This window comes from Rhinatrema bivittatum, chromosome 8 (assembly GCF_901001135.1).
Source record: "Rhinatrema bivittatum chromosome 8, aRhiBiv1.1, whole genome shotgun sequence".
Taxonomy (NCBI): Eukaryota; Metazoa; Chordata; class Amphibia; order Gymnophiona; family Rhinatrematidae; genus Rhinatrema; species Rhinatrema bivittatum.
Genome location: NC_042622.1, coordinates 213,316,571 through 213,334,793, shown reverse-complemented (window position 1 = coordinate 213,334,793; position 18,223 = coordinate 213,316,571). Strand labels below are relative to the sequence as shown.

Genomic DNA, 18,223 nt, shown 5'->3' with positions numbered 1-18,223 from the left:
TGATTGTGGATCATTGGGGGTTTCCGGACATGGATTTACTGGCAGACAAGTCCAATGCTCAAGTACCCAGATACTTCAGCCGCAAGCGCGACCCGTGCTCACATGGAATCGATGCCCTGGTTCAGCCGTGGCCTCCAGGGACTCTACTGTACGCCTTTCCTCCGTGGCCTCTGCTAGGCGCTGTCATCCGCAAAATTCAGAGACACCGGGGCCTAGTCCTTCTAGTGGCGCCAGACTGGCCAAGACGACCCTGGTACGCGGACATGAGAAGACTACTGGCAGGGGAGCCCCTTCCCCTGCCTCCTCTCCGGGACCTTCTACATCAAGGTCCCATTCTTCACGAGGATCCGGCTCAATTCTCTCTTACGGTATGGCCCTTGAGAGGGCTAGATTGAAGAAGAGGGGTTACTCGGAGCCCGTGATTGATACCCTCCTCTGAGCTCGCAAGTTTTCCACATCCCTCACATACATCCGGATCTGGAGAGTGTTTGAAGCATGGTGCGATACTCACGGCACCAATCCTCATGCAGCCACAATCCCTATTGTGTTGGATTTCCTGCAGGATGGCCTTCAGAAGGGTCTCTCCCTCAGCTCCATCAAGGTTCAGGTGGCTGCGCTGTCTTGCTATGGTCCCAGGAGGGATGGCAAGACCATCGCCAAGCACCAGGATGTTTCTCGCTTCCTGCAGGGAGTCAAGCATATTCGTCCGCCACTGAAGTGGCCTGTACCTTTGTGGAACCTCAACCTTGTTTTGGATTTCCTTGCGGGATCCACCTTCAGACCCCTTCGGGGCCTGTCTCTTCGTTCCCTCACTTTGAAGATGGTATTCTTGCTGGCTGTATGTTCAGCCCGCCGCATCTCAGAACTACAAGCATTGTCCTGCCGTGATCCCTTTCTCAGAATCACTCCAGAGGCTATCCATCTTCGTATGGTTCCCTCCTTTCTACCTAAGGTGGTTTCACAGTTTCATCTTAATCAAACCATATCCTTGCCTACCACGGCGGGTCTGAAGAAATCTGAAGAAGGGCGTTTGTTACGCCATCTCGACATTGGCAGATTGCTGCCCAGATATTTGGAACTTACACAGGACCTACGAAAGACAGACCATCTGTTCGTCCTGTACAGCGGGAAGAAGCTAGGTGAAGCGGCCTCGCGGCCCACCATCGCCCGCTGGATTAAAGAAGTTGTCAGAGCAGCGTACGTAGAGGCCGGGAAGTCTCCGCCTCTACAGGTCAAGGCTCATTCTACCAGAGCACAAGCAGCATCTTGGGCAGAATCCAGGATGCTATCGCCTGCGGAAATCTGTAAAGCGGCGACTTGGTCTTCCCTCCATACCTTCTCCAGGTTCTATCGTCTGGATGTTCAGGCCGGGGAGGACTCGGCATTTGCGCGGGCGGTACTACATGGGCCTCAGGCAGCCTCCCGCCCAGGCTGGGAGTAAAGCTTTTGTACATCCCATTCGTTCTGAGTCCATCTGGCTACACGCCAGGAAATGTTGGGATTACTACCTGATAATCCCCTTTTCCTTAGTGTAGACAGATGGACTCAGCATCCCGCCCAGCTGCCTGCGTACATGGGTATCACCGATTCAAGGTAAGCCATGTCCTCTGTTTCCATAAGAGCGTACACTCTACCAGGTGTCCACGCCTTCCGGTTGGGAATGCTGGCGGTCTCCAGCTACTGTCAATCGGTCAGGGGAATCCTGTTTCACTTTTTAACTGAGCGTCAGTACACAAATCTATAACAGCTTTTGCAAGGAAGATTACTGAATAGCTACGCTTCCTGTGGGGATATATACGCCCCCGTGCTGACGTCAGATCCGTCTCCAACTGCTAGCACGCGGATACTATCCCATTCGTTCTGAGTCCATCTGTCTACACTAAGGAAAAGGGGATTATCAGGTAGTAATCCCAACATTTCATATTATGGGAACGTTTAGACTGCCAAGTATAATGGTGCTTTCCATGTAGGGCACAAGTCTTGTGATTCTGGTGGACATATCTCAGAGGTCAGCCCCAGTGTCCTTCCTCCCACCCATCTCTGGATGGTGGGAGGAAGGAGAAACCATGAATTTAGTGGGAGGATTCATTTAATACTTTTGCTGTCAGAACAAATCAGAACAATGTCTTTCCAAAAACAAAAATCAGACTGACCTGATTGTGGTAGGGGTAGGATCTAGGTTAGGTTTAGAGCTGTGATTAATATTAATGATACGGTTAGGATTTACGCTCTGCATTACCAGGCACGGTCCCTGGGTTGGACAGGTCTGTGGGCGACCAGGCAGAGTCCCTAGATTGGATTGGGTTAAAGTTAGGATTAAGGGAAGAGGTAGAGATTGGTTTAATACTGTCTATTGCCACATGAGACCCTTGGGTTTGATTAGACTAGTGTTAGGGACTCCTGGGCTGAGACACGAGCAGCCACCGTGGAAAGTGATCCCTAAGGTTCACTGTTGGCAAAAACTTGCTACAGACAGACAAGAAACTGAACAAGATTTAGCTTATTCTTCATTGTACTTGTATGATGAACAGTCCGAAGCAAAAATAAGGCAGGTTAGATCAAGAATCATAGAGTCCAAGAAGAATCACAAGGCACAGGTTTATATGGCAAACTAAGCAGGGTGCAGGGCCCCAGGATCTCAGGAGATAGGCAGCATGGCAGAGCAACCATGGAATAGGCAATTTGCCACCAATGAATCAACAGGGACACAGCCCAAGGTGGGGAAGAAATCCCTTGGCCAATAAGGGCTGGTCCAGTAAGGACATAGGAAAACACTATGGATACACGGCAGCTGGGCTGAGCAGCAATCCCCAGGAGGGCCAATAGCTCCCACTGGAAACAGGGTGCCTCAGAACTTATAGGTACCAGTTCAAGATCAGTCCATGCCTGACACCAGGACGAGTGCCTCAGATGGGTTAGATTAGGCTTAGCGGTAGTGCTCTGTACTATTAGGATAGGAAGCCTGGATTGGGTTGGTAAATTTGGTTTCTGCTTGTAGGGCCGCTAGTACTACTGAAGCAAAACACTCAGCTACTGGGGAGGGAACCAAATTTTTTTTTTTATTATTGACACTTAAAGCATAGCCTGGAAAGATCTTTAGATTAGAGTCAGGTTCAGCTCGTCCAGTCACAGGAAAGTACGGCAAGGCTAGATCTATAGGCAAGGGAGAGATTATGGCATAAAGAGGGAAAATACTGGGGACTCTGAAAGAAGTAAAGAGGAGGGATGTGCATAATGGCTTCTCTGATAAGAGAGAAATTAGAAGGAATGAGAAGAATGTATTTAAGAGGCAGCTGAGTTGGGGAAAGGCTGAGGATCCCTAAAACAGAAGGAGGGTCAATATTCAAAGCCATTTAGATGGATAACTCACCAGTTATCCATCTAATTCCAAGTTAGCCATTTAAATGTTTAGTTTTGAATGTTGACCTCAGGATATCTATCCTAGTGATCCAAAGCACCGTGTATCCCTCTTTAGACAAGGCAGCAAGGATTGGTGACATTCCCTCACCCCGCAGGCCCTCAGGCTAATCAGCCTATGTATGAGTGATTCACATCTGTGCTCGCTCATCTAGAGCGCATGGCAGCTGGCGGTGGTACAGGCCGTTAATAAATCCCTCTGGGCCTTATTTGCATGGGGGGGAATCCCCCCAAGGTGCTTTGGGAGAAGGGTTTGGGGTGCCTTCTGAGTGCCAGCGGAGCATCTTGCACCTCCCAGCTCAGCCTGCCAACTCTGATAGTGGCGCTCTAGTTTTAACTCTCAGTACGAGACTGTGGAATGAGGAGCATTTTGTAACGTGGAGGGATGTGATTGATCAGAGCTTCTGCTTTTCATCAAAGATTGAGTAAATGCAAACAGAAACCCGCCTGTTTGAGTTTTATTTTGCTGACTCTTCTCTCCCTGCAGATTATCTGCTCTCTAGAACACAGGCAGCATTGGATTCTGTCGATAGACTCCAGGAAGCCTGCAGCAAATTCCAATCAGACAGATCAGGTGAGAGACCAACCGAGCCAAGCTGTCACAGAAATAGTACAGCTCTGAGACCTGCTAATACAGTCCAACAGGGACTAGGACTCTAGATTGCATTGCAAGACTGGATTTGATTATAGGACAGACACACACCACTGGGGCTCAGACTGGAGGGGGTGCAGACACACATTGCTGTGCTCACGGTGGTGGGGTTCAGACAGTGAGGGGTTCAGACCCAGTCCACAGGGGCTCAGACCTTGGCAGGTTCAGACCCATACCTCAAGGGCACAAACTGGTGGGGGGAAGGTTCAGACTCTCACACCACAGGAGCTCAGACTGTGAGGGGAGGGGTCAGACCCATCCCACAGGGGCTCAGATTGTGGAAGGTTCAGATCCACACTACAGGATCAAACTGTGAGGGATTCGCACTCAAACTACAGAAGCTCAGATTGTGGGGCTTGGACAGTGTGGGGCTTCAGACACACAACCACTGGAGCTCAGACAGATGGTGCCAGGACTTCCTGGGATCTCTGTGTTAGGTGTGGAATGGAGGAAGCGATGCAGAAGCTGGCAGAGAGCAACAGAGCAGGCCTAGCTCTGACACAGTGCACAGCATCACTGCATTTATCACCGATGCTCCGGATCGCACACGAGGCTTCGGCCATGTAGATTTGGCCCCCATTTTCTCTCTCTCGGGTGAATTAGTTATTCATAAAGGCAAGTAATACATCCAAATCAATAAACCGTGTGAGTTACCATGTACAGTGCCGTGTACACTGGTCCCACTTAGAAGTTAATAAATAGCATTGTTAGTGTATATAATTATGAAGTTATGTCTTCTTGTTTATTTCATGAATCCCCTAAGATGTTGGGGAGCTCTTACGTGCTGTCCCCCTCTTTGCCTACCTGGTGGGAGACAGCATCCTTCAGGGCAGCGCCACCTCGCACACAGCGCCCATGGAGTCAGCAGACTGTGAGTATCCCTGCTCCGTTTCCGGGAGGTCACCGGCACTCGCCCAGCAGGTCGCTAGCGTCTTCGGGGAATTCTGGGCTTCAGAGTGGAGGAGGTGTTTCAGGAAGTGATGGGAGTCGGTGGAAGTGAGAATCTCGAGGCGTATCGGGGTCATAGGGGAGTCGGTGCCTCAGGGAATCACGAGGTCAGAGGTTCTCGGGGAGAGGGAGTCAGTGGATGTCAGTATCTCAGGGAATGCATATTCAGTGGATATCAGGGAGTGATGGGGCTCAGTGGGAGTCAATGTCTTGAGGAAAGATGGGGTCAATAGAGAGTGTCTTATCTAGAGAATAATAAAGTGATGGGGGGGAGTGATGGTTTCACAAAGATGTCAGTGCCTCAGGGATTGATAGGATCAGTAGGAAATGTCTTAGAGAATAACAAGATTGTGGAGGAGTCGAAGAGAGTCAAACTCTCAAGGAGTGATGGAGTCAGAGGGCCCTCGATTTCCTAAGGGATCACAGGGTGTTGGTGTCTAAGGAATGATGGGGCTGAGGGGGGAGGAGGAGTCAGTGCCTCGGAGGCTGAAAGACTCAGGGGAGTGAACATTTCAGATAATAATAGAGTGAATGTCTCAGGAAGTTATATTCCATTGAAAGATTACCTGCACGAAAAGAAGGTGCGCAGTGCTTTGTATCCATGAAAGCAAGTGCAGGCTTTGGCTTTTACAGCTGGTGAAAAGGCTGCACATAAAAAGTACCTGCGGACTCTACAGCAATGCGGGCAGTTGAAAATCATCCCATTCGGTTTTACGAACGTACCTGAAAGATAGGCGTGAGGCCGCTTAACTCCATGCGTCTGCATCGCCTTTCAGCCGCATAACAAGCTGAGGTTCAGACAGAGTGTACACGGGCACCTTGTGATCGATAACCCACTTGGCTTTTTATGGGCTGTAAAGGATGTGCCTATACTGCATTCAGGGGCTGATTGGCCTAACGGGGGATCGGGCATCCCCGGTGGGCCGGTCACTCCAGTCACGTGGTCTGCCGTGCGCGGCCGTGACGGAGCCGCGCTCGGCAGACCACGTGATGTGTCCCGGACCGGCCTGGACGGCAAATCCCCGGGCCGGTCTTCCTCAGGAATCCGCCGCTGACTGCATTGAACATGTAAGAGTCGATTTTCGAAAGGTTTAGGCCCCTAAATTGGCCCCCCCTTTGACTAAATGGCATTGAGTGCTAAAATGTATGCATCTAAAAAGTGGGCGGGGCAAAGGGCAGAGGAAAGAAGTTACGGCACACACTGTCTGTGTAACTAAAGTGGCCAAATTTAGGCACTACCAGAGCAGCCCTAAACCTTGCCACCCAGTTCCTCCTTCCCTCCTTGCTCAATGGAAAATAGTGACGTAGGAGCAGGGGCCAACAGCTCCCTCAGCAACTTCCCTCCCTCCTCCAGCAGCTCTGAAAATATTCAGCTGGGGGACTGACACTGCCCCCCTCCCCCAGCATCCCTCCCTCCCTCATATCATATGAAGGGGGCCAGCGTCCCCTCTTCCTCCCAGCATATTCAAATGTGGAGCCAGGGGGGCTGACAGCATCCTCCTTCCTACAACATTTAAAATTTGAATCTGGGCCAGCAGCCCCTGCTCCGCCAGAATCCTCTTCCCCAGTGAAATTTACAAGTGGGGGAGCCAACTGCCCCTATCCCATGATTCTCCCTCGCTACCCTTCCTATCACCTGAAGCCGCCCCCCTGAAATCTCCCCCAGCCAAGCCAGGAGGAGGTCACAGATATATTCAAAAGCACCTCTTGGCAAGATGAATGGGGAAGTGTCACAAAATCCTCTCTCTCATATACGAAGGTTCTTTTCCCATCAGCGTCGTAAAGATCTATGTTATTACTTAAATGTAATCCTGACTGCGACAGGTAACCCAGTGCGGCAAGTGGGTGGCTCTCTGCCTCCATGATCTACCCAAAATCAAGGTGATGGCCGTGTCATGTAACAGCTGCAAATTTCTAATCGATCTGATCAGTAATCTAAACAGGCGATCATGAGCGTGAGAGTTACCGGTCTCAGGTTCCAAGAAGGGACGAAGTCAAAGGCGTATGTTCACAAAACACCTTCCTCGTTGTCTCATGGATCTGAGATTCAAAATCAAAATTGGGATCTATATTTATTGCTGATGGGATGCAGCTTTAACTGTTAATGGGCAAAGAAATCATAGGCCCACCAGTGCTCCGAGTTCCAATCCAATCACTACATACCTTTTAATTAACTAAGCGTAAGCCAGTTACAAATAATCATTAAACAGGTTCTCAATTTAGGGGAGAAATTTTGAAAGGTTTTAGGGTGTAAAATTGGAAGTTACATGTGTAACTAGCATGTACACGCTTTAGTAGTATTTTGCAAAAGCCTGAGCTATACTATTAACATTTTACATGCACCGCTGCTAGTAAGAAAGGGCAGTTCCCTGTACGTACCAGGATCAGTCCAGGACACCTGGGTTGTGACTCCGCACCAGTAGATGGAGACAGACTAAAACTTGTGGGCGGAGCATATATGCCCCTGTGCCAGTCACAGCCCCTCAGTCTTACTCTGTCTCCAGTAGGTGGTGCAGGTCAGGTCACAGCTCCTTCCTGCCCTGGTTCTGGTACTCCGTCAGGGTCGGTTCTTTTCTTTTTCTTGGTTTTAGGCCAGTTTAGTGTTTTTCAATTGGGATTTTGATTTTGCTAAATTGTTCCTGAGGTCCCGTCCGCCCTGTCTCCCAGGGGGGTTGTGAGGTCCTGAGGGGACTACCCCCCCCTGGTTGAGGCCGCTGCTAGGGTCGAGGACCCGGCTTTCCCAGTAGCAGCGTCAGGGGTGACACCGGGGAGCCCGGTTCACTTACCCCTGCTGGACTAGGGCTCCAGGACCGTGGACAGCGACAAGCGTTGTTTTGTAAAAAAAAAAAAAAAAAAAAAAATGTTTTACTTTTGTTTTCGGTCTCTCTGGCTTCAGCTCTCTGCTGCTTTGCGTCGCCGCTCCGTGGGGTCTCCGGGGGGGGCGCCGCTGGCAGGGGGGAGGCCGGGGGGGGCCGCTTTCGCTAAATTAAATTTTTTCTCCCAGTGCGCTCTCCGCCGCGGCTCGCCGGCAGGCCTCGTGGCTCGGCCTGTAGGGCCTGCGGCTCAGCGCGCGCGCGCGGCTTCCCCGCGGTGGTCTGTGTGCGGCCTGTTTCCCGGGCGGAGAGGGGTCATCCGGGGCGCCTCGGGGGTGCTCGATCCCGCAGCGCACGATCGCCGCCGCGCAGGGGGGGGCTCGGCAGAGCGGCCCCAAGACATTTTCCCGCTGAGCGCGGGAGTGGCGGCCATTTTGGCCTCGGACCGTGAAATGGCGCGGGAAACGGCGGGAGCCTCGGGCCTGCCTCCCGCGCTTTTTCTCCTCAGCGGGTTGATACAGGGGGGTCCCCTCGGGGGTCCCTTGGTCCCCGGGGGTTTTCAGAGGATGATTCTTCAGCCTCGGGGTCCCTTTCGGAGGATTTTGCGCTGTTGTTGCGCAAAGTCCTAAAGTGTAAGCGCAGTAAGCGCGGCCGGGGGGGACCCGCAAGGCCCCCCCCAGGGAAGACGTCATGCAATCCTAAGGGCGCTGCGGAGGGGTCCCGGGGCCCTTCCCGAAGTACGCGGCTTCCTCGTGGCGTCCCACAGGAAGCCGATTCCGATTCCCCCCTGCGGTGGACTCTGATTCCCCGGAGAAGCCCCTGAAAGGGGCCGACGGAGATGGGACGGACGAATCCGCTCAGCCAGGCGCCGGATAGGGATCCCAAGCAGTGGAAAATGATGATCCCAAGGTGGTCCGGCTCTTCCGCAGGGAGGACTTGCCACCCTTAATTCCGGCCATTCTCCAGGAGCGGGGAATAGAAGCTCCTCCGGTGGTAGCCCGTCAGGAGGCAAACATGGATCCGGTCCTGTTAGGTCTCTCGGCTCCGGCAGTGGTTTTCCCATTTCTTTCTCCTCGACGAATATTCTGTTCCGGGAATGGCACACCCCGGAGTTAGGTTTGAAGGTCAGTAAGGCCATGGACAAGCTTTACCCGCTTCCGGAGGATGCGCTGGACCTTCTCATATTCCCCAAGGTGGACTTAGCGGTCTCCGCGGTAACAAAGAGATCTACCAGTTCCGGTCACGGACGCGGCAGCTCTCAAGGACCTTCAGGACAGGAAGCTGGAAGTGCAGCTCAAGAAGATTTCGAGGTTTCCGCGCTGGGAGTGCAGGCCGCCATCTGCACGAATTTCGCTATGCGGGCCAGTCTGCGCTGGGCCCAGGTTCTTCAAGCCAAGGCGGATTTTTCCGCAGACGAGGCAGCGCAGGCAGATCGTTGGGAAGCTGCAATAGCATATGGCGTGGATGCGCTGCACGATTTGCTGCTCACGTCGGTTAGGTCCATGGTAGCGGCTGTCTCGGCACGCCGACTTTTGTGGTTGCGCAACTGGGCGGCGGATGGTTCTTCCAAGGCTCATTTCGGGGTACTACCATTCAAGGCCATTTGCTGTTTGGCAAGGACTTGGACGAGTTAACGAGTTCCCTGGGGGGGAAAACAGGGCCTTCTAGCTTCCCGAGGATAGATCCGGGGCGAGGTCCTCGTTTTCGGCCAGTTCTCTTTCTCGGGGTCCCAGGAGGTCGCGTCCTCAAAGGGCGTCCGGGCGTTCGTATAGGTCTTCCTCCTCCCGTACTCCGCAGTGGCAGCAACAGTCCTTTCGAGGTAGGCGCTTCGGTAGACAAGGAGGTGCCTGGCAATCACGGCGCCCAAGTCTTCGCAATGAAAGGGGGTCGGCCCATCTCTCGCCGCAGCCTCGGCACGCCGGTTCCAACGGCGGGGTACGGTTGATGTCTTTCCGAGAGATGGGCCGGTGTATCGGGGGACCAGTGAGGCCTCACGGTCATAGGACGCGGCTACGCGTTGGATTTTGCTCACACCCCAGCGGACAAGTTCCTGGTCTCGCCTTGCAAGGCTCCCGAGAAGAAGGCGGCGGTGCGCGACACCACCCAACGCTTAGAAGGCTTGGGAGCTATTTCTCCAGTCCCGGTCAGCCAACACGGCAAGGGCCGTTACTCCATCTACTTCATCGTCCCAAGGAAGGACGGCGCGTCCAGACCCATTCTGGATCTCAAGGGGTGAACCGATGCCTTCGGATTCCTCACTTCACAATGGAGGCGATTCGTTCAGTCATCTCCTCGGTAAGGCCCGGCGAGTTTCTAGCCTCCCTGGATCTCACGGAGGCATATCTTCACATAGGCATTCATCCATCGGTCCAACGCTTCCTCAGGTTCTGCGTTCTAGGGCGGCATTACCAGTTCCGAGCGCTCCAGTTCAGGCTCGCGATGGCCCCACGTACATTCTCGAAGGTGATGGTCGTGGTGGCGGCGCAGCTGCGCCGAGAAGGTCTCTGCGCCGAGAAGGTCTCCTGGTCCATCCTTACCTGGACGATTGGTTGATTCGGGCAAAGTCCGAGGATCAGTGTCGGATGGCGGTAGCCAGGGCCTTCCACCTTCTGCAGTCCCTAGGATGGGGGGTCAACTACAGCAAGAGTCATCTGACACCCACGCGGACCTTGGAATATCTGGGAGCTCTTTTCGACACGAAGCAGGGCAAGGTGTTCCTGTCACACGAACGGAGGTGCAAACTGCAAGCTCAAGTACGTCGCTTATTGTCTCTCCGCCAACCGCGGGTCTGCGACTACCTTACGGTCCCAGGGTCTATGGCTTCAACGCTGGCACTGGTTCCCTGGGCATTCGCTCATCTGCGTCCATTACAGTCATCCTTACTATCCCGCTGGAAGCCGGTCTCTGAGGAATTCCATCTACCGCTTCCACTCAAGGGACACGCGAGGTCCAGCCTGCTCTGCCTGGGGAGCTCGGTCCAAGGCCTATGGTCCGTGTCGCAAGCCCAGTGGTCTATCAATCGCCTAGAGACCAGAGCGCGCCTAGAGACCAGAGCGCGCCTAGAGACCAGAGCGGTCCGTCTGGCCCTGCAAGCCTTTCTGCCGTTGCTGCGGGGGAAGGCAGTTCGAGTGTTGTCGGACAATGCGACCACAGTGGCATACATCAAACGCCAGGGCGGACCAAGGAGCCCCCAGGTGGTGGAGGTGGCTCAGCGCTTGATGGCCTGGTCAGAGCTACATCTCAGCAACATAGCAGCGTCTCACATTGCGGGAGTCCACAACGTGCAGGCGGATTTTCTCAGCCGTCATCGTCTGGATCCCGGAGAGTGGGAGTTGGGGGACGAAGCTTTCTGCTCATTGCAAAACGTGGGGGGTGCCCCACATGGATCTGATGGCCACGTGGCACAACGCGAAGGCCCCGCGATTTTACAATCGATGTCGAGAACGGGGGGCGGAAGGCGTCGATGCGTTGGTGCTTCCCTGGCCGACGGATGTGCTGCTCTACGTGTTTCCCCCGTGGCCGATGATCGGCATGATTCTACGGCGCATAGAATTGCACCCGGCCAAGGTCGTCTTGGTGGCACCGGAGTGGCCGCGCCGGCCGTGGTTTGCAGACCTCGCCCAGCTGGCGGTAACGGCGCCCCTTCGGTTTCACGGAATGGCGGGCCTGCTCCATCAGGCCCCCGTCGGGCATATGTCCGTGTCTGGGTGGTCTTTGAGGACTGGTGCGTGCAGCGTGGGGTGGTCTCCACTTCGGCTTCCGTCTCCGACATTCTGGCGTTCCTCCAGGCTGGTCTGGCCAAAGGCCTGGCGTGCAGTTCCCTTCGGGTTCAAGTGGCAGCGCTCGGTTGTTTGCGGGGTACGGTCCGTGGTACGTCCCTTGCGTTCCACCCGGACATTGCTCGCTTCCTCCGGGGTGCCAAACGCCTTCGTCCTCCCTTGCGTCTTCCTTGTCCGGCTTGGAACCTCAACTGGGTTCTCTCCTCCCTATGCACGGCGCCTATTGAGCTTTTGAAACGCGCGACTCTTACGGATCTCACTCTTAAGACGGCGTTCTTGGTAGCGATCGCCTCAGCGCGGCGTGTTTCCGAGTTGCAGGCCCGGTCCTGTAGTGAACCCCTTTTGCGTGTTTCCGATTCCGGAGTTTCTTTGCGCACAGTTGTTTGTTTGCGCACAGTTCCTTCCTTCCTACCGAAAGTGGTGTCGTCTTGTCGTATGAATCAATCAGTGGAACTGCCCGCTTTGGCGGCCGGGGAGTTCTCTGTTCCAGAAGCGAGAGAATTGCGGACGCTTGACGTGCGGAGGTCCCTCCTCCGATATCTGGGGGTCAGTAATCCGTTTCGGGTCACAGATCATCTGTTTGTCCTGTTCTCTGGTCCTAAGAAAGGGGCCGCAAAGGGGCTGCAGCGTCTCGCACAACGATCGCCCGGTGGCTTAAGGAGGCCATTGCTTCAGCGGTGGCTTAAGGCGGCCATTGCTTCGGCGTACTGGGTGCGGGGAAAACCGCTTCCCGTGGGCCGGAGGGCTCACTCGACTCGTGCGCAGGCGGCATCGTGAGCGGAGGCTTCTCCGGTATCGCTCAAGAGATTTGCAGGGCGGCTACCTGGAAGTCGTTGCATACCTTTATCAGGCAGTACGGGGGATGTCCGGGCTACCGACCCCGGAGGATTTGGAGAGAGGGTACTCCGAGCGGGACTCTCTGCTTCCCACCCTCGGTAATTTAGCTCTGGTACATCCCAGGTGTCCTGGACTGATCCTGGTACGTACAGGGAAAGGAAAATTAGTTTCTTACCTGATAATTTTCGTTCCTGTAGTACCAAGGATCAGTCCAGGATCCCGCCCGCAGTGCTACGCTGCAGTAATGGAGAGTCCGCTCTTTGTTCTGAATTCTTCTGTTCCGCTTGTTAACTCTCTTGGTTGGAGAGTCTGTTTCCAGGAGGGGTGTTTTCCCCGTTCTATTAGCGGTTTCTAGCTAGCTTAGTTCTCTGGTTGTGTTCTACTTTGACATTACGTAGGACTGAGGGGCTGTGACTGGCACAGGGGCATATATGCTCCGCCCACAAGTTTTAGTCTGTCTCCATCTACTGGTGCGGAGTCACAACCCAGGTGTCCTGGACTGATCCTTGGTACTACAGGAACGAAAATTATCAGGTAAGAAACTAATTTTCCTTTTATGAGCGTTCCTGGGTGGGGTTTGGAAATACACGCACAAGTTGGAATTTTAGAAGCGGTATAAATTCACACATTACCAAACGTATATGCACACTTTTACACTTGCACAATTGCAATTATCTTTTATCTGTAGTTTATGGCTTGGGAGGTCTGGGTGAAATGCCGGAGGGTGGAGTTCAGAGAGCTGCAATCTTTCCAAAGGGTGGGGCCAGTTCACAGGGGTTCTTCCAAAATATGATAAGAGCCACAACCCTGCGGAAAATGTCATAATGCCTCTGTATCGCTCCATGGTGAGACCGCACCTTGAATACTGTGTACAATTCTGGTCGCCGCATCTCAAAAAAGATATAATTGCGATGGAGAAGGTACAGAGAAGGGCGACCAAAATGATAAGGGGAATGGAACAGCTCCCCTATGAGGAAAGACTAAAGAGGTTAGGACTTTTCAGCTTGGAGAAGAGACGACTGAGGGGGGGGATATGATAGAGGTGTTTAAAATCATGAGAGGTCTAGAACGGGTAGCTGTGAATCGGTTATTTACTCTTTCAGATAGTAGAAAGACTAGGGGGCCCTCCATGAAGTTAGCATGGGGCACATTTAAAACTAATCGGAGAAAGTTCTTTTTTACTCAATGCACAATTAAACTCTGGAATTTGTTGCCAGAGAATGTGGTTCGTGCAGTTAGTATAGCTGTGTTTAAAAAAGGATTGGATAAGTTCTTGGAGGAGAAGTCCATTACCTGCTATTAAGTTCACCTAGAGAATAGCCACTGCCATTAGCAATGGTAACATGGAATGGATTTAGTTTTTGGGTACTTGCCAGGTTCTTATGGCCTGGATTGGCCACTGTTGGAAACAGGATGCTGGGCTTGATGGACCCTTGGTCTGACCCAGTATGGCATTTTCTTATGTTCTTATGTAAATCAGGACACTCAAGTGAATCACCTCCAACTATTCCCTTCCAACCAGGGGCGGCTCAGGACAATCTACTGCCTGAGGTGAGGGCTGAACTGGGGTGCTCTCCTCCCCCCCCCCCCCCCCCAAAAAAAAAGCTTGAATCAGGTCAAATCACCAAGATGGCCCTGGGAAGGGGGCCCAAGGGTACCCTTGGAGTTTGGCGCTTTTGATGACTGGAAATGCTGTGAACGTGGGCAGGCAGAGGTCAGCGTTCCCAGATCAGAATGTCAGGGATAATATTTCTAGGAAGCTGGGAACCCTATCATCTGCTTCCCAACCTTCCCTAGCATTTGCATCCTGGGAATGTGGGAGATAAGTGAATGGCAAGGGTCTGTGCATGGCGCCTTCTCTCAGGGCTAGTGCAAGAGTATTAGGCGCTCGGCGAACCTTACAGTCTTGCCCATGGGGTTCTCACCACGTACACAATAAAAAATTATGCATTTATAATAACAGATTTTATATGAAAATAGACATTCAAAGTACAGATTTCTGATGTAAAAATATCACTTCCAACAACATGGATGTTATATTTACATGCATTGCTGTGGTGACAATGAGGAAACCCTGCAAAAAAGACATTTGGAGTCCATAGACCTATTGTAAAAAGTGCATTGGGTTTGGGCTTGGCCCTCAGAAAGCCATGAATAAACTGAAGTACAATTACAATATAGTAAACATCCCATACCAAAATAACCCTAAATGCCACACTGAAGAAGTAAGAACCCTATGCATGAAAATGCAACACTGTAAATATTACACCAGGCCCTGAAACACCAATACTCCTTCTATTAAAAAAACAGAACAAGCCAGGCTGCTATAGATCCCTATACAGAAACTATATAGTAGCATAATACCTCACCTCCATCACACACCAGAACATAGAAAGATCCTCGCCAAATACAGAATAAAGTGACAATAAATTATAAAGATAATCACACAGACAAAAACTGTACTGGAAACTGCAAAAAGCCAGACTCTGTATGTAATGCATCAGTGGGAAAAAAAAAATCACCATTCCTCATAAAACAATCAAATCAGGAAGTATAAAAACTATCAGAATAATAAAACCATACTGATGATAAAATTCATATTTGAAGACAGCTGATGAATAGAATACCGTTATAATTAAATTCATATACAAAGTTTTTAAAAGTTCCGAAAAGCCAATAAAATATTTCAAAATGGCAGATACATAAGATAGCATTCAATAATCATTAAAACTAATAAGGATACAAAACATTCCCAGTTTTCCATACCTGGGAACCTTTGATTTAGTCACCTTGAAATTGTCCTGGATTAGTGTAGGAAGGGGAGCTACACACATACTTTGTCCACTCTCTCATACACACACTTTCTAACAAGCAGATGTTCATTTTCAAAACGCACACTCATTCTCACACATATACACATGCTTGCTCACCCTGTCATATGCTCACATATTCAAATACACACACTTGCTCACAATCTCTGATTTGCTCATACTCACACACACACACACACATACTCTCACTCACATGGTCACACACATTCTTCCTCACACTTTCTCACATGCTTACACACTTGTTCGCTTATACTCTCTCACGTGCGCGCACACACACGTGCAATCATTCACATGACATGCTCCCTCTTATTCCACCTTACCTTCTATTCCCTGTCACTCAACCCCTTCTTTTCTCTTCCTCCTCATTCACTTACACCACTTTATTTTATTTTATTTATTTAACTCTTTTCTATACTGACATTCATGATACGAATCATATCATATTGGTTTACAAGGAACAAGGGGGTTATAACTTTAACAAAACCATTTAACACTCAGCCTCCTTGGCTTCCCTTCATCCCATATAATTCACTTAACCCTCTCCCCCGTGCCATTCTCTCTCACTCAGCCCTCCCCTGCTCACACCCCACCTCTTCCCTTTCACCTCAGTCACCTTCTTTTGCCTCCTGTCTGTGGGGTCTGGAATTCTCACGGGCACCTCATAATTCCGTGCTGCAGGCTTAAGGATGTGTGTTCCTGCCCGCAGGCCTGGGATCCTGTGGGGTCTGTCATAATCTCACGCCGCTGGCTGCCTGCGAGCCCGGGATCCAGTCGGACACATCAAAATCTTGCACTGCCATCTTGGTGTGCGTCTTTCTGCCCACGGGCCTGGAATCCCATCGGGCACGTCATAATCCCATGCCACTGTCGTTAATGAATTTTTGCGGGGCTTGGGAGCCCCATGGACAATTCATACTCCTGGCTGCATATTGGCAGGATTCTGCGCCGCCAGCGCTAGGTTTGTCTTTCTGCCTGCGAGGCCTGGGATCCCCACAGGTGCGCCAATATTTGGGGCGGCAGATGATTTTTTTTCTGTCTTGGTGTGGATGCAGGGTGAGGTGGCCACAACAGGAGTATTTTGAGAGGCACTTTCTGCCTCTCTAAAATTTTTCTGCCTGAGGCTGCTGCCTCACCCTGCCTCGTGATAGAACCGTCCCTCCTTCCTACCTTACCCGCATTGCTTTTTCTGTGTCTGCCCTCATTCCCAGCCATCACCTCTTTGAATACCACCCCATCTCTGGCAGTAAGTCTGTCTCTTCAATCCACCCATCCCACTCGGGATTGAAAGAGAGAGAGAGAGAGAGAAAGTGATTGCTGTGGATGGCAGGGATTGAGAGAGAAATAAGTGTGAATACATTCCAGCCACACAGGTACTAATAGCACACAGTACACAATAAATATAGCTCATAATCAGGGGAAGAAAGAATATATACAGTATTTTATAATTTGTGTGGCTCCCGCCCACTTTGCAAATGTCTTCAAGAAGTCAACAGCCAAAAGTCCGATCTCCTTTCGCCGGATACGAGAAGCAGCAGCAGCTGCTTGAAGGGCCTCGGTTGCCGTCGTCCTGCTGGAGAGAAGCAGCAGATGAAGGACTGGAGCTGTTGCTTCCTCCTGCCACAGATGTAATCACCAAGCTTTCTTTCCCAGCCCGATGCAGTCAGCAGCAGCGGCAGCAACGCCTGCCCATGTGAAGGAAAGGGAATGGAGTTTCAGTCCTGATAAAAATGCATTATTTCCACCACAAAACTACACAAGTATGCGTCGGTATGCATACATTTTTGTTCCTGCACGGATCCACATGGAGTCTGCACCTATTTAATAAACACTGGGTACATTTTAAATGGGCCGCGCACATTTTCAAAGGGGCCCAGCCACGCGCAGAAGTGCCAGGCCCAAGGGAGGGGGAGGGGCCGGAGGCAGCCGACCCAGTGGTCATTTGCCGCTGTGCCAGGGAAGCGCATGCCAGCAGTCGGCCGGCGCGCACAAGTTGCTACTGCTCCAAAGGAGCAGCAGCTTACAAAATAAATAAATAAAAATGTAAAAAAAAATGGTGAGTAGGTTAGGTTTAGGGGGTGGGGAGCGGACTGGGAGATGCCCAATCTCATCGCCGCGCGTACGTTTTAAAATTAGGCTCCCCTGCATGCGCAGCCTGCACATGCCCGCACATGTGCGCGCGGCCCACTGATTTTATAACTTGCGCGTGCCAGCCCACTGCTGCGTATTCATATCTTGAACAGAAATGGATACAGTTTATCCCCACAGCATGAACACAGAAATTGAATGGAGCTCTATGGTTATTATTTATGTGAGTGGAACTCTATCATTATATTATTAGAATCTCACGTGACACATTTAACATGTTTCTTGGCTTTTGTTGTTAGCCCATCAAAGAGACTTCATCTGTACTCTATCCTGATTGGCTTGCAACTCATTTGACATCAGTGACATCAAATGGCTAACTTGTGGCATGTCAATGAATATTTCAGATATGCAATCTGTTGTAGTGAACCAGTACTTTGGGGGCCTCCATCACTGGGAAAGGATGCATCCTGCACTTACATTCTTGGACTACTTGTTTAATGATTATTTCTAACTGGTTTCTGGTTAGGAAATTCAATCTTTAATATATAATGTTGGTGATTCATCTGGTTTTTCCAATGTCTTTGAAGTATGAATAATAATTTGATGTCATCCGCATCAATTCGTTATGTTAGGCCCAAATTTATTTATGAGTTGGTCAAAAGACACCTTGAAGAGGTCAACATTCGGTGATGTGGCTTTCATCAAATTTATTCTGGGAAAGCTTACACATGGAACTTGTCCCAGATATTCAGTGGAACTGTACTCAGATAAAGCTGCACAAATAACTTTTATCTGGGTGAAGTTAGGACCGTGATTTTTCTGCTCAGACTTGTGCGTGTAATTCTGCGAGGTGAGCCCTGA

General features: G+C 51.2%; 1 protein-coding gene across 2 annotated transcripts in view; it reads left to right on the top strand.

The window, feature by feature from the left end:
* The window catches only part of HIP1 (huntingtin interacting protein 1), a 183,776-nt gene that overhangs the window by 136,891 nt on the left and 28,662 nt on the right, over positions 1-18,223 (top strand). For both annotated transcript variants that reach the window (XM_029613057.1, XM_029613058.1), the window contains 2 exons: positions 3,905-3,991; positions 4,833-4,940. In XM_029613057.1, the coding sequence (XP_029468917.1) occupies positions 3,905-3,991; positions 4,833-4,940 (195 nt within the window). The remainder of the gene's footprint in view (positions 1-3,904; positions 3,992-4,832; positions 4,941-18,223) is intronic.